Raw genomic sequence first — 24,997 nt, 5'->3', positions numbered from 1 at the left:
GAAATGGCTACCCAGGGGAGATCTACTAAATTTGACATTGATTAACTTTAGCAGTTACATTTCTATGCATGCGTAGGATGGGAGAATCACCTAGGGGCAACATAACATGGTGTTATGAGTTTCCAATGGAAGTATATTTTCAAGAATTTTTAGAATGGGGAATAAAATCCCAGTAGAGAACCCAAACCGTTCCTAATGGACTACAGCTGTGGTTCTCAAACTGTGCTCCTCCAGGTGTTTTGGACTTCAGCTCCCAGAAATCCCAGCCAGCTTACCAGCTTTTAGGAATTGTGGGAGCTGAAGTCTAAAACATCTGGAGGGACACAGTTTGAGAACCACTGAACTACAGGACTGCACTGCAAATGACCCTTGGCTCTGTGTAATTCCCTCCCACAATAGTCTCCACAGTGGGATCTCTCCTGTGTTAAGTGATTTGAAGATTGTTGTTGGTGGCAACTGACTTTTTTTACTAGGACCTAATTTGGGTGGATCTGTAAAACTGGCTGGATCTACACTGCTCTATATCCCAGGATCTGATCCCAGATTATCTGGCAGTGTAGATTCATGTAATCCAGTTCAAAACTGAAAATCTGAGATCAGATCCTGGGATATAGGGCTGTATAAATCCAGTCTGTGACTCTCCACAGATTTTTTTCCCTTAGTATATTTCCTAGTAGGAACATCTGCAATAATAATATCGCGAGCCATTAAATCCAGGAAGGGTGTACACAACAACAGTAGCAGTATTTTCAGATCCAAATGCATAAAAATATGACTCAGGTCCCCAAATCAATCTTTTGCCTTGAATTCCAAACAAAACACGGATTTAAAACATCTGGTTTCCAAACATTTAGGACATAAAATCCTATTCGTAAGATCTCCGTAATGAAGGAAAATCTCTTGAGTTTTTCAGATCTTACAAATCACTGAAGTCATGGGAATAGGGACAAAATAACAAATTTGCACATCAGCTGGCATATGAACTGGCTCTGCCACTTGTGGGAAGGACATGTTATTTACATTTAACATTTGTGTCATTATAAAAAGTCATGAATTTGGCTTCCTTTTGATACAATAGAGTCTCACTTATCCAACATAAACGGGCCAGTAGAACGTTGGATTTTACAAAGTAAGCACCAAATACACCATGTTTTACAACAAATCGATAGAAAAAGCAGTCCAAAAGATAACATTATGTAGTAATTACTGCATTTATGAATTTAACACCAAAACGTTGCAATGTATTGAAAACATTGACTAAAAAAAATTGGCTACTAACAAACTGACTACAAATAAAGATATAATTGCATAAAATGAACTTAAAGTAGCAACATTGTCAGAAATTAAATCCATAAAAAGTTCAATCCTTGCTGCCTAAAGAAACAGCTGTGGATCGGGGCGGGAGGCAAAACTGTGTTGGATAATCCAGAATGTTGGATAAGCGAATGTTGGATAAGTGAGACTCTACTGTAGTTGTTTTAAGAGTTCTCTCCCTGTCCCATCGCTCCCCCCAAACTTTCCTCAGATTTTAAGGGTTTCTTGAATCTGGCTTAAATTCGATATTTATTTTTGCACATTTAGTATTCACATCTTCAAGGTGCAGGTAACATACAAATGACGATAGGGATTACATGTATACCTCCACATAGAAAAGATATTCCATTGATATAAAATTATCAGAAAGCTAAATTAAAATAAGCTCTTTATCTTCCCAAATAATTTCCTTAATGGGAAAGTGTCAGACTGTTGAAATGTTTGTCAAATTATTGCTGAGAGCCTTATAACTGAAAATTTTTTCGCTGAAATTTATGTACTTGTAAAACAGTGTTGTTATATTGTGACAAAACAACAAAACTCTCAAGAAGATGAAGCATTTGAGTATTATAATTTAATAGCAGCCATTTAAATATATGCTGTATTGACATTTTCAACAATTACAAAATATTTACACAATACATCACTGTAGATGGTCTTGGATAGTTAAAAAAAATCTTTAACTGCAGTCCAGAAACTTTTAAAAGGCCACTGTATGTAGCTCTTCTACAACTACAAAATCCTGTTCTTTTTCAAAGCACCAGATACAATGTCTTATCTTATGTACCTTTTCCATGTCTAAAGACAGAAATATTTAAAACAAGATCTCCATATAAATAATGTTTTCACTCATAATGAAGTATATGACGAAATATTTTTAAAAGACACAATATTACACTGAAAATTCTCTTGATGTAACCAGCACATACAGTCTGAAAAAATAATAAAAAGCAACCAAATAATCTTGACTAAAGTCACAAACACTTTGTGTTATACAGAAAGCACCAGGCAACACAAACAGGAAACACATAAGAGGTAGTGTATCATCTGTTAAGATGTCTGTGTCCATGACGGACTGTATTACAACTTAAGTGTTTAAGAAAAAGATTTGTTTTATGATGGCATAATTCACTGTCATACAAATATAGTACAAGCTATTGCACATTTGGGAGCATTAGCCAGGATTGCTCCCTAGTACGGCTTTCCTCCATCCGACCCTAAGATGTCTTGGACAGTGTGGTTCAAAAAACTACAAAACATTGGATTTTCTGAAGAATTTCCACATGTATGTTTAATTTTGAGTTCCTGGGAATACTATACAAAGCACCAATAAAAATTAAATACTTTAATGAATGTTGTCAAGGTCTCTCTCTTTTTTTAAGAGTCATTTCTCCTTCTTAGGAGGAAGTCTTTTTCTTCCTGAGATTCTTTAAGAAATCACTAACATCATCATCAATATCTTTATGATTCTTCCACAGTTTTGTTATTCCTCCTTGCAGCAATTCCATGGCAATGTAAGAAGCGTAACTTCAAACAGAAGCCTAGAGAAAACACACTGAACCACTTTCAATGTAACGCTGTTGTCCTTGTCTGAGATGAGGAAATTTGTTCACTTGAACAATGGGAAGCTGATTGGTGTCTTGAGTGTGAAAAAGAAATTGGGTTTTACGCCAGCTGCCATCTTGAATCTGCAATGCATACAGAAGGTGAATTAATGAAAGTATATAAACATGTAACTCATTTTGATTCTGTGAGGTCTTTTGAGAAGAAACAGGCAACAAGGAACTGTTTATTAAACCTCTATTTTCCCTTTCTCCCAAGAAATGATGTACGGATATCCATGTGGCTCCTATGTCCCATTGTTCAATTCAAAAAGATGGCTGCATCATTTTTTTCATATCATTATGTATATTAATATGTAAAGAATTATTTATATTATTGTAAAATTTCTCAAAAGTTTGGAGGAAACAGCCACACAGAAAATTCATTGAAAATTTAAAATGTAGAACCACCTAATACTATATCTTGCATTAGAGTCAGCCTTCAAGCCTGGCTTTTAAAATGTTATACAATTATGGCTATGTCTTATAGATTTCTTGAATATTTCAAAACTGATAATATCTTAATCAAAATGGTTACCATATGCAACTTATGAAAAATCAGAAAAGCTGTGTCTCGGGTTGAAGATCGCTTGGGAAGTCTTTTATGCTCGTAGTCATTCCTTTTGTTTATTTGTTTGTTTGTTTTGCAAGTAAAGTTGAAAAGTGCAGACAGGGATCTGTGAGAATCTGCAGGAAATGTCTACCCTACATAGTTCACTGCAGAAAGAGAGATCTCAGAGAATCTAACAGAAAAATTGCACTTTTCAATAACCTTATGCTGTATATTTTATCTTTTATATCACCAATCAATTTATAACAGTTTTGTTTTGTAAAAACTAGTGTGAGAATGGATAGACTACTGTACTGAGAAAATATGGGTTAGACACAACTCTGTATCACTTGACCTGCCCTATCTAACACTGAAGTTGCAGAGATATGCTTCATGTACACTACCCTGAGCTGTTTGGAGAAAGTGATGGGATGCAAAGTGTTGAGGCCTGTGAAGTGGATGAGGATGAGGATTTTCTGGTTGAGCCTGTGGGGAAAGTGAAAATGTTTTTTGAGAGGATAGAAATGTTTTGGGTAAATCTGTTGTCGGGAAACAGGCAATGATTCTCATGAGAATTGGCCAGGGATTGACTCCGAAAGGAATGTGGAGGAGACAGGAGGGTTACAGATAATCCAGCGTTTACAGATCTGACGGGATAGTGTGAAACAGAGATAAATCAGAGACTGAAAGATAAACAAAGGGAACCCAGGTGTTAGAAAGAGTGATGTTATGGACCAGAGGGAGTATTCTTAAGGAATTTGAGTCAATGTTTGGTGAGGAGATCAATGTTGGATTTTCATGTGTCAAGTTGCCTGTCTTGGGAGCTTCGAGTTAGTAGTTCTGTTCTTTAATTTGTATCTGGTTTTCCTATTTAAGTTCCAGGTCTCCTGTTGGATTATAAATCTTGTTTCAAGTTTCAAGCCTTTGGGATTATAGTCAAGTTCAAGTATCAAGCCTTTGTATTTTAGTCATGTTCATGCTTTCAAGCTTTTGGATATAATTCTAGTTTAAGTTGGGATTACAGTTTCTTGCTTTTGCCTTAAGTGATTTTTGGTATTCCTATTCAGAGTTGGTCCTTGATTTTTGTTAAGCTTCTGGAAATATAGCTCATGGATGTATTTTGAAACTGTTTTGATATAAGATACCCTTTTCTTAATAAATTTATTCTTGTTCATCTGTATGGTGTTTGGGTGAAAAAATGATCAAATAGGCAGCTGAGCTGCAATACAAACATAAAAAATAATACATGTGGAACCTGTGGGTGCAAAAATGATAGTTCTAAGGAAATCAAAAACTCTGATAGGACAATGGGAGATTAGGATTTGAATCCTTGCTTGCCTATTGAAACTTTTGTGACTTTGGACAAGTCATATTCTCTTAGCTTCAGAAGAAGGTAAGGGCAAACTTCTGAACAAACAAGAAAACCCCAGGATGGATTTGCCTTATGAGTGCCATAAGTCTGAAATGACTTGAAAGCACACAACAACAGTAGCAACCAGCACTTTATTATCTACTTTGCTCAGATTCCTGTTAAGGACTTGTCATACTGCCATCTATCTTCACTCTGAATGCAGTAAAAATTGAAAAGAACAAATGATGACAAGACCAGATCATGTGTAAAAGGATATTTCTTGGCTCTCTTAAATAAAAACATGAAGTATTTGGAGTGCAACATCTTGTTCATAAACTAGAGGTGTTCCAATACCCACTGGAAAGAAAAGAGATCTTCCAAGTTTCCATGAAAGAGTACTAAGTGTTCTGACTTGAAAAAAAAAAAAGAACAATTTTCCATTTGTATCATTAATTGAGGACACGGGTGGTCCACCTTTGGCACAGGTGCAAGAAAAAGAGAAGTTTATGGCCCTTTTGGATAGAGGCCGAGGGGTCGCAGCCTCAACTGCTCAGCAGTGCGTTCCTGTTTATCTCTTCTTTGTAAGATCATTGTTTGCTCCTCAGGACAGTCATATAAATCTAGGAAGAGACGCGCTGGACGAGAGCAAAGCTCCATCTGTACTGATGCTCTGTTCACAAAGCACTCACTCAGTTGCCCATGGGAAGCCTACCAGCAGAATATGAATGGAATATTTCCAAGTCACAAGGAATGACATCTGGGTGCACACTTAATGTGTGTGTGTGAGAGAGAGAGAGGGGGGGAGGGAAGGAGGGAGGGAGGGAAAACACAGATATTGTAATGTAACATATGCTGCCTCATATTTTGGAACAATCCTTTGGTGCACCAACCTCAAAGGTTTGCCAACAATGATTGGGAGCAAAGACTTCCTTCCAGTAAAGAACATGAAGATTAATAATTCTTTAAGGTCCCTAGCACTTGATACTGAATAACTTCTCTATACCATCACTGTTACATTTAACTTTTGGTCAAGTGCCATATTTTATCATACTATGCACAACACACTTTGTTTGTGTCTGTATCAATTCAGCCCCCTCAAAAATTAGCTTCCCAAAGAAGAATCCTAACTCAGATGTTATGTTAGCAAGAAAAATAAACATTAATTCAAACTAAGCATTACTTTCATTTGAAATTTAATAATGCCAGGAGATGATTTACCATGCATTCATCTAGAAGTACTTCTGGCTCAAGCAGCGTATTTGCTTCAAACATTTGGCCATTCCATCCTTTGAAGTTGACAGAAGGCTTCTGAGCCTGTGGTTCATTGGTTCCCCACACAGGGCTGTTTAGGCAATGAACTGTGATAGTATGGGTTGCTTCTGAACTCAGTAAATGAAGAAAATTCATCTGCACTTTTCCAATGCCAAAATCCAACTGCTTAACAAAAACACACTTTATTACAGTAAGATTTAACTTCATAGCCACAAAGTATAATGAAGCATGCAATTTAAAAATACCTTTGCAAATGCTTCATAAACATTTATTCCCACGGATACAACAAACGATTGGCATTTCATCTGTTAAAGTAAACTATTTAGACAATATACACATATGACATTTCACAAATATGTCCTTATTTAAAGGTTTGCATAATATAAATATAAGTTGGAAGAGTAGAACATTGAGTTCATCATGAGAAATGGGAAAATAAGATTTCATTCACAACAGGAGTGCCTGTTCTTCAAGATGTCATTCCCATATGCCTCCTACTTTTGGTCTTATGTGGACACTTGGCTTGAATTCTCAGTGTTTTTGTAAGCAGTTCATTAGTTTGTGCATCCCCCTGAGTAACAGCCTTTTAAAGCCACACCTATCACTTTTCAGTTTTTCCATTAATTCCACCAAATGTTTTGGAAGATTAATTACAATGAAACACTGGATAATAAAGGTTAATGAATTACAACTATCACTGTTAGTTATGTTCTCTTTCTTTAACCTGAAAACATAGCCAGACCGTATCCTAATAAGGGCCTAAATCCTACAGTTATCGTTACTAGAGAAGACCTCTCAAACCAGTGTTTCTCACCCTCTGGGTCCCCAGGTGTTTTGGCCTACAACTCCCAGATATCCCAGACAGTTTACCAGCTGTTAGGAATTTTGGGAGTTGAAGGCCAAAACATCTGGGGACCCACAGGTTGGGAACCGCTATCTTAAACTAATTGGCTTTTCCTTAGTGCTGATTCCTCACTCAGCAACTCAATCAATGGGTATACTCTAGTTGAGCGTAATCAAAAGGATTTTAGTCTAAGAGTGAGGAGTGATTCTTGTTTATTTGGGATTACTTTCTGTTTCCTACTTCTGAGTAAAAATGCATAGGATTCCCCAACTGGGTGTCCTCCAGCTGTTGTGGATTACAACTCCCAACATGGCCAATGTTAAGGGATGCTGGAGTCTACAACACCTGGAGATCATCAGATTGGGGGAAGCTGGTCCTTCAAACTTCTTTAATACTGCTGCAGAAAAAAATAATTTGAGTTTTCCGTCATACCACGAGTCTCCAAAATCCTTTTCCCTCTTTATTATTGTATCCTTGAAGATCCATCATAAGGAATAGGAAACTACATTAGTGTCCTAGTAGTGTGGACTATTTTTCAGATGGACAGCCACCACCATCTATTCTGTTTTTATCCAGTACAACAAAGGCTCTCAAAATTATACAGCATTTACAAACATACAACCAGGCTATGTTAAAAAGAAAAAGAAAACAAATAGAAATGATATTATTTTGCGGGGATCTTTCAGAAGAGAAAATATACCTTTGTCACAGATACAGGAGATAAACATGTCTGACCACCAGCAGTGAAGTTGCAGAAAACCTCAATGGCATCAGAAGGACATCCAATATTTGGATCAATCCAATATTTTCCTATCGATTTAGAAAATGAAAGAAGAATGCTAAAATATTTTCCTATTTAAAAGTTTCCCTCGCAGTATAAAATGAAAAATAATTAAAATATTACACCTTTAAAAAAACCAGAAGATTTTAACATCTTTGCTTGTTGAAAACTTATATGTCGTCTTTGTGGATAGGCAGTCCCCGTGTTACAAACATCCAACTTACAAATGAAGAACAGGGATGAGACAACAGGAAGTGAGAGAAATCTACTCCTAGGAAGGGTAATTTACTCTTGAAAAAGTTATGGGAAAAGGGTGTCTCCACTGAAGTTTTGTCACCAATCTTTTTTCCACAATAAACCAATTTTTTCAAAATCCAATTATCATAAAAGGATAGAAAGTGAGGTGAAATCTACTGTACGCGGGGACAGAGAGCAAAACAAACACCACATGGGTGTTAACCCTTCCCTATGCTATCCAAATCTAAAAATTATATATTTTTGGCTGGAGTTACACTTAAAATGTACTTGTTCCAACTTACATAAAATTCAATTTAAGAATAAACCTAGAGAGCCTATCTTGTTTGTAACTTGGGGACTGCCTGCATTTAGTTGGTCAATAAAAGTGTTACTATTTTGTAGATTTTAGATTTTGTTGTATAGCAGGAGCCAAAAGTGGGAAACCATTTCACAAATAATTGCATATGTTTTTTTCTTTGTTCAATTGAATTTGCTATGACTCCAGCCAAATGACTGATTATGTAATTGTTTTTCTCCATGTTAAGGCCATTGCATAAAAGTGGCAAAATAGAGTCTTGCTGCATATAGCGTCTTTTTGATATAACACATGTGAAGGGAGAAAATAAAGCATGTATCCTTATACACCAACTCACAAATGCAGCTTCACAATGCCGCCACAGGTTTTTAAAAAATATAGTGTTGCAGACTTTGTATAAAGACAGCTTGTGTGGGAAAGGACCAAAGTGTTCAGTTGTTTTTGAATCGGTGTCACTTATTTTTTAAAATAACACCTTAATAATGAGTTCAACTGAAATATTTAAGATATATACCTTAAAGTGCATGTATATAGATGCAAAATATAATATCTGCAACAATGAAAGCATGTAAAATAATCTAGTCACAGTCTTCTCCAGGGCACATCAGGACTAAGCATATAATGAGTTGGTTTAAATAGCTGATTTTAAAGTAGATATAACTGATTTGAATGTTTGTGTATATTCATAATTATTTATGTCCTGGCATGGAGTGTTTGCCGTATATATGTTGTGCTCTGCCCTGAGTCTCCTTCAGGGTGAGAAGGGCGGAATATAATTTTTTTTTAAATAAATAAATAAATAAACACAAAGTTCTGGATTTTGTCCCTATTCTTTTAAAATTTATTTTGAAGATCCACATATGTTTTGTTTATCTCACAATGTTTTCTGTCAGCTCCTGGTATAATTAGATTATTTTTGTATCCCAGGTTGGTTTAATTTAAGTATTCTTTATTCTATATAATGTAATAATATAGTAAGCATAATAATAAGTATATATGATACAACAACAACAACAACAGCTTAAGTATATCCAATATATCCAATACTGGGAATGGGACCAAGGGATAAGTACAAAAGTAATTTATTGTTCATATGTACCTTATACACATGGCCCAAAAGTAATTTAATTCACGATTTTTAAAAATAATTTTGTGCATGAAACAAAGTTTGTATACACTGAAGCAAAGGGGTTACTATCTTAGTGGTCACTATCTCAGCCATCCATGTGGATAATTTTGAATTTTGGAGTATTTAAGATTTCCAAATAAGGTATACTCAACATGTATAAAGTAAAAGGGAACAGGAAAAAGCAGTATAGATATGCCTATAGAAAATAATATTTGAAAACGAGTCATGAGTATCAGAATTCATATCAGAGGTCTTACCATCAGCCACCTTGCGTTCACAGTTAAGCAAATCTCTGCAGATACGAGCTGGGTTGTCTCGAGTTCCCAGAGGGTTCTTGATACTATGCAGTAAATTAGTCAGATAGTGTAAAGTTTTGAAAATCTCAGCACTGTGATCGAGTAATGTTACTTCAGTGTTCTGATAACTCTGCAAGAAACAAAATGAAAAAAACAATAGCAATTTATATTATCTCAAAGTGGGCCATGGGACATGGCCAAACATCAGATTTTGAATAATGCCAGACTTTGTATAAAGAATTTCCTATTAAAAGGCAACATATTTATCACAGATACTTGGGAGAGATGCAATGAAATAAAATTATTCAACATAGAGAAAGGAGTATTTCTAAGTGAAAGGGGTTCCAAAAGGATAATGTAGACATGATGTAAATGTTATGGTAGGAAGACTTTCTACCAATCAAAGACAGCTGCAGCAATTTCTTTGCAGGAAAAAACATTATCTCTAGTAATGACATAAGCACTATTCAATAAGGGTTTGAGAGTCACAACTACATTCCACACAGCATTTATAATGTTATGGACATATCTATTAGAGGGGAATAGCATTTTCCCAGTGATAACACCACATAGCCTTATTTATGAAAAACTAATAGATTTGATTTTGATTTATACTGATCAGTTTTTATTAAATATGTTCTATAAAGTGAAAAAGGAAAACAATACAACCTTGTTTGTCAGGAATTTTGGATATGACATTTGTTTAATAGTTGACTTATAAATCTTATGGTAAAAGAAATTATACTTGTTCAGGCCTTGGGTGGGTTTATGTGTTTGTAAAATGTTCATTGTTTTGTGTTCTGTTTCACTGTAAGTTGTTAATGTAGGTAAATAAAAATTAAATAATTAATTAAAAAATTAGGACCAAATATTAACTCTTTATGCCAGAAGTGCAATATTTGGCAGTGAGGAATTTAGTATCACATTAAATGATATTACCATTGCATGTCATGTGAACAACAATTATTCCTATGAGTGTAGCCGCACAACATAATGATAACATGTTTATATCACTTTAGTTGCTACATCCAATAGTCCTGTGCTATATGAAGTTTAGGTAAGTACTTTGTTTACTAGAGAGTGATAAACTTGTAATTGATGGAAGCAAGGTATATAATTTTAAATACCACTAGGATTCTCTAGGATTCCATAGAATAGAGCTTTGGCCATTAAATGGTATCAAATCACTATAATGGTACAGTGCAGATATACCCAATAACTTGCATACAGAATGCCGGGCTGTGGCGCAGCTGGCTAGTAACCAGCTGCAATAAATCACTACTGACCGAGAGGTCATGAGTTCGAAGCCCGGGTCGGGTTAAGCCCCCGACCATTAAATAGCCCGGCTTGCTGTTGACCTATGCAGCCCGAAAGACAGTTGCATCTGTCAAGTAGGAAATTTAGGTATGCTTTATGCAGGAGGCTAATTTAACTAATTTACAACACCATAAAACTGCCAGCAACATGCCAGAAAGGAATGAGGAAGTACAGTCGCCAGTGGATGGTGAAGCAACAGCTCCCCGTGTGGCCGGAATCGTGAAACTCTGTGTGTGTCTGTATGTTGTTTGTCTGATGGCATTGAATGTTTGCCATATATGCCATATATGTTCATTGTAATCCGTCCTGAGTCCCCTTTGGGGTGAGAAGGGCGGAATACTGTAAATAAATAAATAAAGCATCTTTTAACAAATTAACATTCATACTAAACAGTATATATGAAAACATCTCATTTTTGAAATGATCCTTATTATGTACATAGCCGGCATGCCAATCTAAACACATAAATATTGTTACCTCCATCTGTAATGCAGCATTCGATTCAATCAAGGCTTGAACAGCAGCATTGATATCCATTTGCCTCTGCATTTAATTAAGCATCATCATATCAGCAGTATAATCAACAAGCAGACCTTCAAAATGAATTACATGGATTTTTCAAAGTTTCCTATAAAATTAGACTGAACTATATAAGCCAGGGGAGCTCTTCATCACTAGGAGACTCATAGAATTCTAGTTTTTCTATATTTTTAATACAATGAGTGTTAAATTCATGTTTACAGTTTCAAAACACATAGATGTTTTGAAACTGTAAAATAGGGTACATCTACACTGATTATTTAATGCACTTTCAAACCAGTATTGAAGAAAGTAGTTTCACTGTGCAGATGATTACAGAGGAAAATCCTGGAACCAGTTTGAAGTTTAGATCTATCTATGATGAAAAAATGTCCAAAAAGGTATTTCTATTTGAAGATATTATAAAATAATACAAAGAACTATTGATATATGTCACAGACAACTGTACAAATGCTATGCTTTTCATGATCGTTATCTATAGATTTGTATATATACAGAAGAGATATTCTCATTCAATTAATATAAACAAGAAAAAAGAACACATAAGAATTACAAAATCTGCCAAGGCTGACGTAATTTAGAACTACACTTTCTTGGGAGGAAACATCAAAAACAGTTATAGCAATTGATATGTCTGTAAACTTGCACAGATCTGCACTGCCGATCATTTAGTAAAAGAAGAAAGGTCTCTGAAATCTACTAATGCATTCTTGGTTTAAAAGTACCTTTATCCTGCACATCTCCTGTGCATTCATTGATCATGGGAACTCTGCAGGAAATGTTCCAGAACCCATGTGTAATCCAATTTTGAATATTGTCAGAGCTTGAGCTTGTTTCTTTTTAGACTATTCCAGACTATACCAGGCAGGCAGCATGTCATTAGCATAGAACTAGAGGATTACGGTGGTTGTAGTCCAACAAATAAAACTCCCAAATTCTGAATTTTAATATCAAGCATGAATAACCTGTCTTAGGAAACTTGAGAACTTACTCTTGGGCCAGGTGCTCCCGGAGGACCCTAGAAAGTAGAGGAGAAAAAAAATGAGTGAGGTTAGACAATATATAGGTCTGGTCTTACAAAGTCATGTTTGTTTTAAAATAATGTCTGATATGCTTACAGGTAGACCTGGGTGACCTCGTGGTCCTTGAGGGCCCTAAATAAAGAAATGATAAAAATGCATGGAGTATAGTTAAAAATGAAAAGAAATGTTCAGGTACCACTTTGAAATGAAGTTTACAAAGATAACACATGTATTAAACTACAGTAGAGTCTCACTTATCCAAGCTTCACTTATCCAATGTTCTGTATTATCCAACGTAGTCTGCCTTTTAGTAGTCATTGTTTTTGTAGTAATGTTGCAATGTTTTGGTGCTAAATTCGTAAATATAGTAATAACTACATAACATTACTGTGTATTGAACTGCTTTTTCTGTCAATTTCTTGTAAAACATGATGTTTTTGTGCTTAATTTGTAAAATCATAATGTAATTTTATGTTTAATAGGCTTTTTTCTTAATCCCTCCTTATTATCCAAGATTTTCGCTTATCCAATATTCTGCCAGCCCGTTTATGTTGGATAAGTGAGACTCTACTGTAGCTATAAAAGGGACCAAGATAATAAGAGCTATTCTCTACTAGTTCTGCTATACTAAGATTTCTCAGTACACTGTAGACAATTTGTCTGAGTTCCTGAAAGTGCTTGCTGTGTGTATATATTTTTAAGTGATTCTGTGTACCTTTAAAAATGAGTAAGCTTCCTGTCAAAGGTGCCAGGCCAATATGACTGGATAATTGAAATTCCCTTGTTTTTCTAGTTATTCCTTGGGGCATTTAGAGGGGCAATTAGAATTGATTGAATAAAGGATGTAAACATATAACAGACATAAGTAACCACATGTGTAATGCTGAAACTCATTAGTCTACAACAAACACATTTATCGAAATGTTTATTATTTATTTATTAGCCATGCATACATTAATTCAAAAATTGTGCAAGTCTATTTTCAAACATGAAACAAGCATGTTCATGGAGCAAGAATAAACCAATTGTGGCTAATGGGCTACATGTGTCTCTTGAAGGCCCCTGTGAAGACCACTGAAAATGCCTTGGCCCTTCAAGTCATACAGACAGAGCAGATAGTGCTATACTATAGGAGTACAGAGCCATAACATCACTTCTTTTAAGTGGTGTTTCACAAGTATGTTAAATATCTACACTGAAAAAACTATTGCTGTAAAATCATTTTAGAGCTGCTTGATTTTGAATGATAACATGGCACCCTCTTCAAAGGTTCTTTTGACCATGTGCGAAGTATGACAGATTGACTTTACAGATAGGTGCTCATCAAAGCCACCTTTATAGTTATTTACTTTTTAAAAAGTGAACTTCCTGTGGCAAAAATACAGAACAAAGAAAGCTCCACAAATGAGAATGAATGGGTCATAGTAATTCCAAAGTAAAAGCCTCCTCTGGAAGCAGTCCTTGTCTCAGCTCTCTTGGTAATTTCTTGAAAAACAAAGTTAACACCATTCTTTTCTGAATAGGAGTGGTTATCGTTCTTTATGCACAAATGGTGGGATGAAGAGTGACTGTTGGGAGCCGTAATACGGGCAGAATGGCTACTCTTTCAACATGGCTGATTTAAAAACAAAGGAATAAACTGAGGCATGCAGTTTAACCATTTATTTCCGTTTCATTTACACAGTTTAACTGCATAAAGCATATTGGAAATCTAAAAAAATATTTTGCTAAAAGTCCTATTTTTTCCTACTGATTCAGAACTTAGGTTTCTGTTTGAATTAAAGGAAGTTAAGAAAGTTCCCAGTTAAATAAAGAATAGCCCCATTAAATCTACTTAAATTCCACTATGATCAAAGGATAAGCCACTGGAAAAGTAAAGTATAAATCCAATCCTCTAATAACAAAAATATAATCTCGTAAACAATTCATTATACTGCTAGCACAAAGGATCAAAGGGCAACATTCTTTTTCCTTCTGAAATTTTAAAACTCTGATCTAATAGACACCTTAAGAGATGTGTTAAACTTAATATGCAGCACATGTTTACACGAAGTTAACTCAAAACTATTGAACTGAAAGCTGGGAATTTATAATTTGTGTATATTAAAATGTAATATTTTGAACTGTTTATTTAATACATTTATGTCTTATCTTTCAGTCCACTAGAGCAGCCCCTGCTATCATATCTTTCATCGTATGTTCTGAAAAGAAAGATTATCCAGAAATCAGAAATATGCTGTGCTATCTTTTTCCTCTGCTTTCCATTCAAGCTTCCTTTACTTGCAGCTCCCATCATCATCTCTCTATATAAAAGGCTTTTGGCGTCGTGGCGACGCACAAAGCAACAAAACCCCCAATCCCCCAAACTTGGAAATTCACCACACAAACCATCATCCCCGCCTCCAGTATGATACCACACCATTATATTACAAACACAATCACATGGCCAAAAAGGCCAAAAACCGCAACAGGCGAACTGCACCTGCGCCAACCCAGAACCCACTGCCAGTCCCCTTACTCAGAAGGCAAAAGCAACGCCAGACAAAGCGAGGAGGCGGAGAAAGGCTGACCCTCCCCAAGCCGCCTGGCCACCCCACCTCTTCCCCACTGCGGCTGACTCCTCCAAGACCTCACCTTCCCCTCAGGAGGAGGAAAGAGCGCCGCTGCTTCCACTGCCGGGAAACCTGGTCTTCCTCCTACCCGCCACCCCCACCTCCTCTTCCTCCTCCTCCCTAAGGCGCCACCAGGCCTCCTTGGGCCTCTGGAACGCCTTCACCGAGAAATAAGGAAGGGCAAGCCGCACCCCCACCTCACAGCCTGGACCTCGACTCCAAACCAATTCCCTCACCCCCTTCTTCTCTTTCAAAACAAGACCACAACTCTCCATTCCTTTCCTCCCACTCCTCTTCTTCCTCCTTCTCCACTCATCAAATCAAGGCCCATCCAACACACTCCACCACTCGACCCCTCCCACTCTTCTTCCTCTGTTTATCTAAACAAAACCCACCCAATATAACCCACAACCATCCATTTCCTCCCACCCACCCCTCCCCTTCCTCCTCCATTCCTACACACATCCACCCACTACAACCCAGACCCCCCCATCTCTACCCTTTCCAAGCAAGACCACAACCACCCACTTCCTCCCTCCCACCCTCTCCTTCCTCCTCCATTCATACAAACAACACCCACCCACTCCAACCCACAACCACCCAGATCCACAATATCACATTTAAACTGGATTATCTTCACTTAGAATCAACTTCTACCCTCCATCTACACTGACACATCAACCCAAACAAAACCATATCCCGTTTCAAAGCCATGTTGTTTTTATATTTTATTATGTTGTATTGCTCTGGGCATGGCCCCATGTTAGCCGCCCCGAGTCCCCATTGGGGAGATGGTGGCGGGGTATAAATAAAGTTTTATTATTATTATTATTATGGGCCAGGCAAACTAACTCTAACAACACACCACATTCAAAACACACATCTACAGCATCTCTTATACAACTCTAATATACCGATAATAATGTACTCTCTCCACATTCACAACACCTACAACATCTTTTATAAAACTCTAATATACCAATGGGAACGTACTCTATACCCATTCAGAAAACATACAACATCTCTTATACACCATTCATACTTACCTCCAACAGACAAAAAAACCCAATAATCACAAATATTGTATATTCACCACCTTTAGGACATAATATCCCCTAATGACGCAGCGTCTTCAAGCGCTAACCTACTCAACTTCTCCAACGGAACGTTGCAGGTTCGAATTCGGGAAACAGAGTCAACCCCCACTATTACCCCAACTTCTCCCAACCCAACAGTTCCAAAACATCCAGATATCAGTACATCAATACCTACTCCTCCGACGCAAAACTAACGGTGCTCCATACACTCATACCACCCACATGACCTCCAAAGACTCTACGAACAATGCCACCTTTTCGACTTACAAATACACATGATCACCAACCTGCACACTCACACACGATTGGACTTAATATCAGGGGAAAACCTTTACCTTTACCAATTCCTCAATACTTTATTTCCCATACCAGGAAAGTCTACAGGAAAGTTATTTCCTGCTTTGAATGTGATAAGGTAGAAATTTGAGGAAATATCCTAATATGAAAGAATCAGCACCCATGACCATAGTGGTGATCTTCTTTGCCTTTCTATGGAGACTGCTGCTTGAGGATCCAATATATGCATGAGCATTAGCAATCCAAAATTGCGTGGTGTTAAAAAATACTGCTATTAATGTGGGGCAATATGCATTATAAAATTATTCCTCTCAGCTAAAACATCTTAGAACTCTTCTGGTAAGGGATTTCTGTAAATATGTTTGGAATAATGTTGTTGTCCCCCGACCCAATTTCTACCCTTTCTTTGAAACAGCAGCGGGTTAGCATGAACAGTACTGACTGGTCTGGCATTTCTCAGTGAACTATGTAACTATGGATGCATCTGCACTGTAGAATTAATGCAGTTTGGCACCACTTCAATCACCATGACTCAGTGCTATGGAATCCTGGGAATTGCAGTTTATTGAGCCAGCACCACTCTTTGGCAAAGAAAGCTAAAGACTTTGTAAAACTGCAACTCACACGATCCAGGACTGTTAAAGAAGTGTTGAATGGCATTATTTCTACAATGTAGATGGACTAATTCATGATCGGAAATGGATCACCCAAATCTTTATGTGACATTCCATTGGCTACACAAAACTGGCTCTCTGTATAGGGAAGCAATAAAAATGATGACACTCGAGTGTAGGAAGTGGATGATTTTGTTAATTTTTAAAGTCAGATCCCAAGACAGGATGCCTGGGATCTCTTCAGCCACAGAGACCTTTCCAAACAGGCCTTTTCTAAATATTTTAAATTGTAAGTCGCTCGGAGCACTCTGGTGGAGAGCGACTAATTAAATAAAGTGAAGTGAAGTGAAGTAAATTCAGGATCAAATGGGATCTATTACCATTTTCTGACTAATGTTGATCATGTCAAAACATTTTCAAAATGTGAGTAAAGAGAAATAATGCTGGAACTATCTTTAAGAGAAAACAGTATTATTTCTATCCTCTCCTAGAAGTAATAAACTGATAACAAAGGAAATTATAAGAAACATTATATTGTGTATTTTGACTTCTTGTTTGGTAACAAAGACATTTTTTATTCATTTGTCTGCAGATCTTTATCTATAATCATACTACTGTTCAAAAGCTAAAAGTCATCAGGAATCTAGGATGAAAGCCAAATGTTCTCATTCCTTCAAAGCCACATATCTGGACTGAGTACAGAATGGAATGAAAATTATTTAATGTCTGTGAATACAGTTAGAAATAAAACTTTTCCCTGGTTGTAAGGCTAAACTAATTGCTTTGTGCTGCCAACAAGTTATATACTTATTTTCTGAGAAGTGTCTCATGAAATTGAATTCATGACGGAAGGAAATTGCTAATTACAGTGGTGTGGAATTTCAAATGCAAAAAATGTAATTAAAGGACACAGAGATCCCTATTTTCCTCAGAAACTCCCTGGAAACATTAATTAACTATGAAGCCGAGTGTTTATGTCACAGCAAACATAGAATGTCAAGCCAAAAAAATATTTTATGACACATGCCTAAATCCAACCCCTATTCCAAAGTAGAGTTAGATTCCTATTCTACATTCATTGAATCAACTATTGGATATTAAGCCAATGGTTATGTAACCCTATTGCTTCAGTGGGCATATTCTAGCTGATACTAGTATGTCATGGAACCAAGTCCCAGGGCTGAATTTCCAAGCCCTGGACTTGGAGTCATAACATAAATAACCCTGGAAGCACCTGGCAGAAGAAGATAGAATGAGCCTGGGAACTCGGGGTTGGAAGTATAAACAATTATAATTGGTATAGTGTGTGGGAATAGTAGAAATGTGATACAAGGGGTGGGGTTTGATGATGATATTTACGTGTGGTGTTACGTTGCATCAGAGGTGATAAAAATGAGTGTATGTAAACATTAGGTCATTCTCGACTTTTCCAAAGTCATGTATTCTTCAATAAAGATTGGATTTGAGAGCAGCTATCTCTGATCTGCGTTCAGACTGGTCCTTTGAAGTGAGCCTGACAATTAAGTCGAGAATCCCGTTCTCACCCTCCTGCGAATTCGCAGTGAAGTGATAATGAGTGGAGAAGGAGATCAAAGCCTAAATGGAGCAGAGAGGCCTTTGCCAGGGGCCCGGCCGTTGGGGGAAGAGACGCTGCAAGCCATAGCTTCCTCTACGGGGTACCCCAGGCCGAACGGCGTGACCCAGAGGATTCCCAGAGGAGGAAGAGGCGTTTCGGCGGCTGCAGAAACCAGTTGGGGATCTGGAGGAAGCATGCCGGAGACCGTGGCCCTGCGGTTATCCATCCTGGAAACTAATTTATCCAGGCTGTCGGAAACCGTGGGGAGGTTGGTGCCACTATTGGAAGAGAATCTCCAGAAGGAGCCCACCCGATATGGCGCCGAGACAGAGCCACGTAAGGAAGAAGATTGGAGCCAGAGGGGCCAGCGCGCCTCAACGCAGAGCCCCGTGGCGGCGAGGAGCGAGGGGGATGAGGAATACTGGCAGGAACTGGAGTTCCGAGACAGAATGGCGCGTGAAGTGGAGCGCCAGCAAGCTCTGGGAACTCTGAGGCCGCCAACTCCAACAGAACTTCCAACCCCCCGAATGGGCGTCGGGGTGGAAAGACCACTGAGGCCAGGGATCGGGTCCAGTGGATTAGCGGACGAAGGCGGAGAGGAGCCGGAGATCCAGGAAGAGGAGGAGGATGTGCCGTACGACGAGGGAAGGCGAGGTGCGGGGGCTACAGCGAGGCCCGCATTCGGATGGGTAGAAGGGCCGACAGCAGCGGCAGAATGTCGGGAGCCGCGCAGAACAACCGCCGGAGTGGGGCGCGGCGTGTTCAAAGGGGCCGTCCAAGGAAACCCGATGCAACCCTTCCCCATGCCTCCCAGACAGCATCAACGGGCCGCAGAATGGATGCAAAGGAGGGAAGATCTCAAACTGGAATACGGAGGGGAATCATCTGAACTGAACTTTTTCCTCATTAGCATCAGAGGATATATAGAAGACAATGCACACACATTCCCCTCCGAAGCAAGCATGGTTCGGGCCATCGGCAACACACTAAAGAGAGGAGCGGCCAGCTGGTATGTGCAACTACATGCCAGACGCGACCCGTGCCTGAGGTCAGTGCCCCGCTTCCTCGCCGCACTGGAAAACCGGTTCAGAGACCGGCTAGAGCAATTGAGGGCTCGAGACCAGCTTAAAGGAATAAAGCAGAGGGACAAAACGGTGCCCGAGTACGCAGAGGAATTCCTCCATCTCGCGGAAAAGGTACCAGAGTGGTCTGAAGTGACCAAAGTGGAGATATTCAAAGAGGGACTACGCCCCGAGGTTTTTAGTTGGGCGGCGCACAGAGACGACCCAGAAACACTCCAAGGCTGGATACAACTAGCGGGGCGCGTCGAATCCACCCTGGCCCAAGTAAAGCGTTTCAGGGGCGGCGGCGGCCAGCAAAGACCGGCGGCGAGAGGTCGAGGAGAAACGAGGAAGCAGGAAAGGCCCGGAGGGAGGCCGGGGATCCCCTTCAAAGGAGATGACAACAAACCCAAGCCGGGATGCTTTGTATGTGGGAAGACAGGCCATCGAGCAGCAGAATGTTGGGCCCGGAAGGGGGAGCCGCCAAAACCCTCAAAGCCCAAGCCAGCAGCCGGGAGGCGAGCGGAGGAGGAGGTGCGAGCCCCAGAATCTCCGGAAAGGCTGGTGAGTCGAGACAAACGCATGCTAGTAGTGCCAATCTGCCTATCGGGGCTAGAGAATCGGGCCACCTGCAGGGCATTCGTGGATTGCGGTTGTTCTAGGAACATTATAACTCCGGAACTAGCAGGAGCACTGAAATGCCAGCAGACATTACTTGACTCCCCAATTGCATTTTCGCAGCTAGATGGATCAGTTGCTGCTGGGGAAGTATCTACAAAGGAAATACGGGGGGTCCCATGTAAAATAGGCAAATGGGAAGGAAGAATATCCTTTGTGATAGCCCCTATTGCCACGTACCACGTAATACTAGGGATCCCATGGCTCGAACAGGCAAATCCTGAAGTAGATTGGAGAGGAAAGAGCCTAGCATTTAAAGAACAACAGACGCAATGGGAGATAAGCAAAATAGCAGGAGAGGAGGACGAGGGAGATGAAGCAGGGGAAATAGACCCACAGCTATTGCCACCTGAATACAGAGACTTTGTGGATGTTTTCAATCAGAAAGAGGCAAGTAAATTACCTCCCAAGAGGAATATAGAAGTAGAAATTGAAATAATCTGTGATGACCCATGGGCCTTGTAGTCCTGCTCAGGACATTGTAATCCCTGATGAAGAAGAAAACTTGGGTTTTTTACCTTCCCAGTCAGAACTGGAATCTTCTCAGCCAGATCTTTCCCAGGCAGATCTGGGAACCTTGCACCTGCAAGAAAGTTGTGTCCCAGAAGTATGTCAAACAAACCCAGAGCCCACATCTCCCGTGTTCTTGCGCCGTGAGTTTTGTAAACAACAGAGGGGTTTGGAAGCAGCTTCGCGCAGGAGTGCGAGGATAGCAGCTAAGAATGTAGCCAATTAAGACTGCTTTCCGTGAGAATCTTTAGGGAGTCAAACATCTGGTCCCAGAGTTTAGCTTTCGTTTCTGGTTCCCAGAGAACTGCTTCGGCGAGAAAGTTAGACTCTATATAGGTGTTTTACCCGCGTAGTAACTTCGCGGAGTCAATTCGTCAGCCTCCGGAGCGAGTTGTGTCTGGACAGCGCGCTCCGTTTCAAGCCTCGTTCCTGCTCAAGCCTTGCCCTGCTTTCCAGCCTTCGCTCCAGTTTCCAGCCTTTGTTTACCTACGGACCTTGCTTGTTTTCCAGGACCATACCTTGCCTTGTATCACGGATTTTACCAAGTTATTCCACGGACCTTGTTCTTGTTCCTTGTTACCTTGTTCCACGTTTTAAGCCTTGCTTCAAGTATCAAGTTATTTCCTAGCCTTGCTCAAGTTTATGGACTAAAGGACCTTGTCATCTCCCCTCACTTTGCCTGGCAAAGTGAGTGTTTCGGTTATTGGATTACAACTTTGGAACATAATATTTCATATTGGACATTGCTTTTTTGGACTAATTTTGACCTTTCCCGAAAGGTCTGCTTCTGAACTAACTTTTACATTTATTTTTATTAATCTTATATATTTCCTTAATAAAGATATTAGATAGAATCTGGCCTCTGTGTATGGTTATTGGTGCTCTGTAGCCTGGGTCGTGACAGTTTGACTCCGCCACCCTAAGCACCAATTAACCTCGGCCAGAATGTCTACCGGAACCGTACCTGGGCCGAGCGGCCAGCCGATTACCTACACCATCGACAAGGATGAGGTGGATCGAATCCGTGATAAGCTCAATGCCCAGGATGGAGAAATAAAAGGTTTGAAGGAACGCGGAATCCGTCTACCGGCCATGGCGTTGCCAACCAAGTTTACTGGAGAAGCTTCTAAGGTTCATGTTTTCCGTCGCCAATGCCAAGCTTATCTAGAGGCCCGTGCTGCCGAATTTCCCCAAGAAGACATCAAGGTGGCATGGGTTTACAGTCTTCTAGACGGGCCAGCGGCCAACTGGGCGACGGCACTGTTCGACCAAGCCTCTCCACACCTAAGATCCGCGCAACGCTTCTTGGACCACCTTAAAGAGACTTGGGGAATCGAGGACAATTTGGAGGCAGCCGGTCACAAACTCCGTCGCCTCTTCCAAGGAGACAGACCTATGTCTCAGTACATAGCCGAGTTCCGAGTGCTGGCCCACAATACCGGCTGGAATGATGTAGCCCTCAGAGGACAATTCCGGGAGGGTCTCAACATCGAAATGCTGGAGGAAATCTCCAAGGTGGATCCTCCCCAGACCCTCGAAGCACTCATTGATCAATGTTTACGGGCTGAAGTCATGATTGCCAACAGGAAACAGTGGGTTCGAGGCCAGAGCGGTAGAGCTGGGGCAAAACCCCCCGCTCCCGCCAGCGTTCAGCCACGTCCAGTGTGGAGACCCCCACCACCAACCCCATACCCCAGAGGAAGCGAGGAGGTGCCGATGCAGTTGGGCAACGTGCGTCCCAGATTAGATGCCGCCGAGAAGGCCCGTCGTCAACGCTTAAACCTCTGTTGGTACTGCGGGAACGGGGGCCACTTCGCCAGAGAGTGCCCAGCCAAAGGGAAGCCCGCCGCCCGTCTTGCGGCGGCGTCCTCCACGGAGACGAAGGCGTCTGAGCCGGCTGGCACACAGCCGGCGGGGGAAGCCAACGACCGGGCGTAGAGAGGCTCGCCAACCCGGTCAAAAAACCCGTTCAAGAGCCGCCAACCGGGGTCCTGTTCCTTCTCGTGGTCACCTTATGGTCAGCAAAAAGGGGACCCGTCATGATCCACGCCATGATAGACTCCGGAGCCACCAACAATTTCATTGATAGAGAGTATGCCGACTCTCTGGGATTACAATATCATGATTTCAAGAATGCCCGTGTGGTGCAAGCCATAGACGGCCGCCCCCTCAAGACGGGCCCCGTAAGTCAGTGGTCGGAACCCACCAGGATGTGGATAAGGGAACATATGGAAGAGATTTCCTTCTTTGTTACCGAGGTTCCCCATTTCCCTGTGATTTTGGGAATTCCATGGCTGACTCTCCACGACCCAAGCATCTCCTGGTCCAACAGAGAACTGCAGTTTGCTTCACAGTACTGCCAAAACCATTGCCTTGTAGCCAAGGTCTGCCATGCCACAGACACCGAGCCCATCATCACCCTGCCCAAGAAGTACTCCGAGTATTGGGATGTATTCAATGAAAAGGAAGCCGAGAAATTACCCCCACACAGACCTTATGACTGTGCCATTGACCTGGTGGAGGGGGCCCCGATCCCGCGAGGGCACCTATACTCCCTGACTGAATCAGAGCAAGAAGCTCTCAGGGAATTCATAGAGACAAACCTTCGTAAGGGATTCATTAGACCCTCTCAATCCCCAGCCGCCTCCCCAGTGATGTTTGTGAAGAAGAAGTCAGGGGAACTACGCTTGGTGGTGGACTACAGAGCATTGAACAATATCACCAAGCGGAACAGCTATCCCCTACCCTTAATCTCGGATCTACTGGATCGGCTTCGAGGAGCCAAGGTTTACACCAAGCTGGATCTTCGGGGGGCTTACAACTTAGTTCGCATCAGAGAAGGGGACGAGTGGAAGACCGCCTTCCAGACCAAATTCGGATTATTCGAGTCCCGAGTTATGAATTTTGGATTATGCGGAGCTCCCGCAACGTTCCAGCATTTTGTCAATGACATTTTTCAGGACTATCTAGATAGGTTCTTGATAATCTACCTGGACGATTTTTTGGTGTTTTCTAGATCACAATCAGAACATGAGAACCACGTCAAAATGGTGTTACAACGATTGCGGGATCATGGACTTTATGCCAAGTTGGAAAAATGCGCTTTTGATCTACAAGAGGTAGATTTCCTTGGTTACCGTATCTCGCCTCTAGGGCTCTCCATGGATCCAGCCAAGGTTTCAGCAGTATTGGAATGGCGGGCGCCAACTAACAAGAAAGAGGTGCAGCGTTTCTTGGGGTTCGCGAACTATTACCGCAAGTTCATTCCAGATTTTGCCCGCTGGTCTGACCCAATCACTAGCTGCATCCGTGGAAAACAGCCCTTCCGCTGGACTGATCAAGCAGAGAAAGGGTTCCAGCAACTAAAGAACTTATTCACGTCCCAGCCAATTCTACAGCACCCAGATCCTGGAACCCCTTTTGTTGTGCAAGCGGACGCCTCTGATGTGGCAATTGGGGCTGTACTCTTACAACCGGTGGGAGACCACCTTCATCCCTGTGCCTTTTACTCCCGTCAACTAACCACACCAGAGAGAAATTACACCATTTGGGAAAAGGAACTACTGGCCATAAAGGCAGCTTTTGAAACTTGGAGACATTGGCTAGAAGGGGCCAAATTTCCCATTGAAGTCCACACTGATCATCGAAATCTAGAACATCTAAGAACTGCCCGCAAACTAAATCAGAGGCAGCAACGTTGGGCTTTGTTCTTTGAACGTTTTAACTTCCAGATTCATTATGTGACCCCAGCCCAAACCAAGCAAGCAGACGCCCTGTCACGTAAACCGGAATACGCTGCAGGACGCAAGGAGACCTTTGAATCCCAATTACTACAACCCGAGAACTTTGCCACGCTCACAGTGGGGAACACCAAATCCACTCCCATTGGTTCAACTTCCTCTACTCCAGGACCCATCTGTGCTCAAGAAATCAGGGCTAGTCAGCAAGCAGATGCCTGGGCGCAGGACCAACTTCGCCAAGG

General features: G+C 40.7%; 1 protein-coding gene and 1 long non-coding RNA gene across 6 annotated transcripts in view; one reads left to right on the top strand and one right to left on the bottom strand.

Moving 5' to 3' along the window:
- LOC134298334 (uncharacterized) overlaps window positions 1-24,997 on the top strand; it is a 54,699-nt gene that overhangs the window by 12,572 nt on the left and 17,130 nt on the right. The gene's annotated exons all lie outside the window — the stretch shown is intronic.
- The window catches only part of col24a1 (collagen type XXIV alpha 1 chain), a 233,242-nt gene continuing 210,118 nt past the window's right edge, over window positions 1,874-24,997 (bottom strand). For 2 of the 5 annotated variants that reach the window (XM_062978065.1, XM_062978063.1), the window contains 7 exons: window positions 12,667-12,702; window positions 12,540-12,566; window positions 11,486-11,551; window positions 9,653-9,821; window positions 7,633-7,742; window positions 6,035-6,253; window positions 1,874-3,002 (listed from right to left, as the gene is read on the bottom strand). In XM_062978065.1, coding sequence (XP_062834135.1) covers window positions 2,856-3,002; window positions 6,035-6,253; window positions 7,633-7,742; window positions 9,653-9,821; window positions 11,486-11,551; window positions 12,540-12,566; window positions 12,667-12,702 — 774 coding nt within the window. In that variant the 3' untranslated portion in view covers window positions 1,874-2,855. The remainder of the gene's footprint in view (window positions 3,003-6,034; window positions 6,254-7,632; window positions 7,743-9,652; window positions 9,822-11,485; window positions 11,552-12,539; window positions 12,567-12,666; window positions 12,703-24,997) is intronic. The other 3 variants (XM_062978064.1, XR_010005351.1, XM_062978066.1) reach the window with 3 other exon arrangements.

This window comes from Anolis carolinensis, chromosome 4 (genome assembly GCF_035594765.1).
Source record: "Anolis carolinensis isolate JA03-04 chromosome 4, rAnoCar3.1.pri, whole genome shotgun sequence".
NCBI lineage: Eukaryota > Metazoa > Chordata > Lepidosauria > Squamata > Dactyloidae > Anolis > Anolis carolinensis.
Note: the sequence above shows the minus strand (reverse complement) of the source record. Positions and strands in the feature narration are given on the sequence as shown.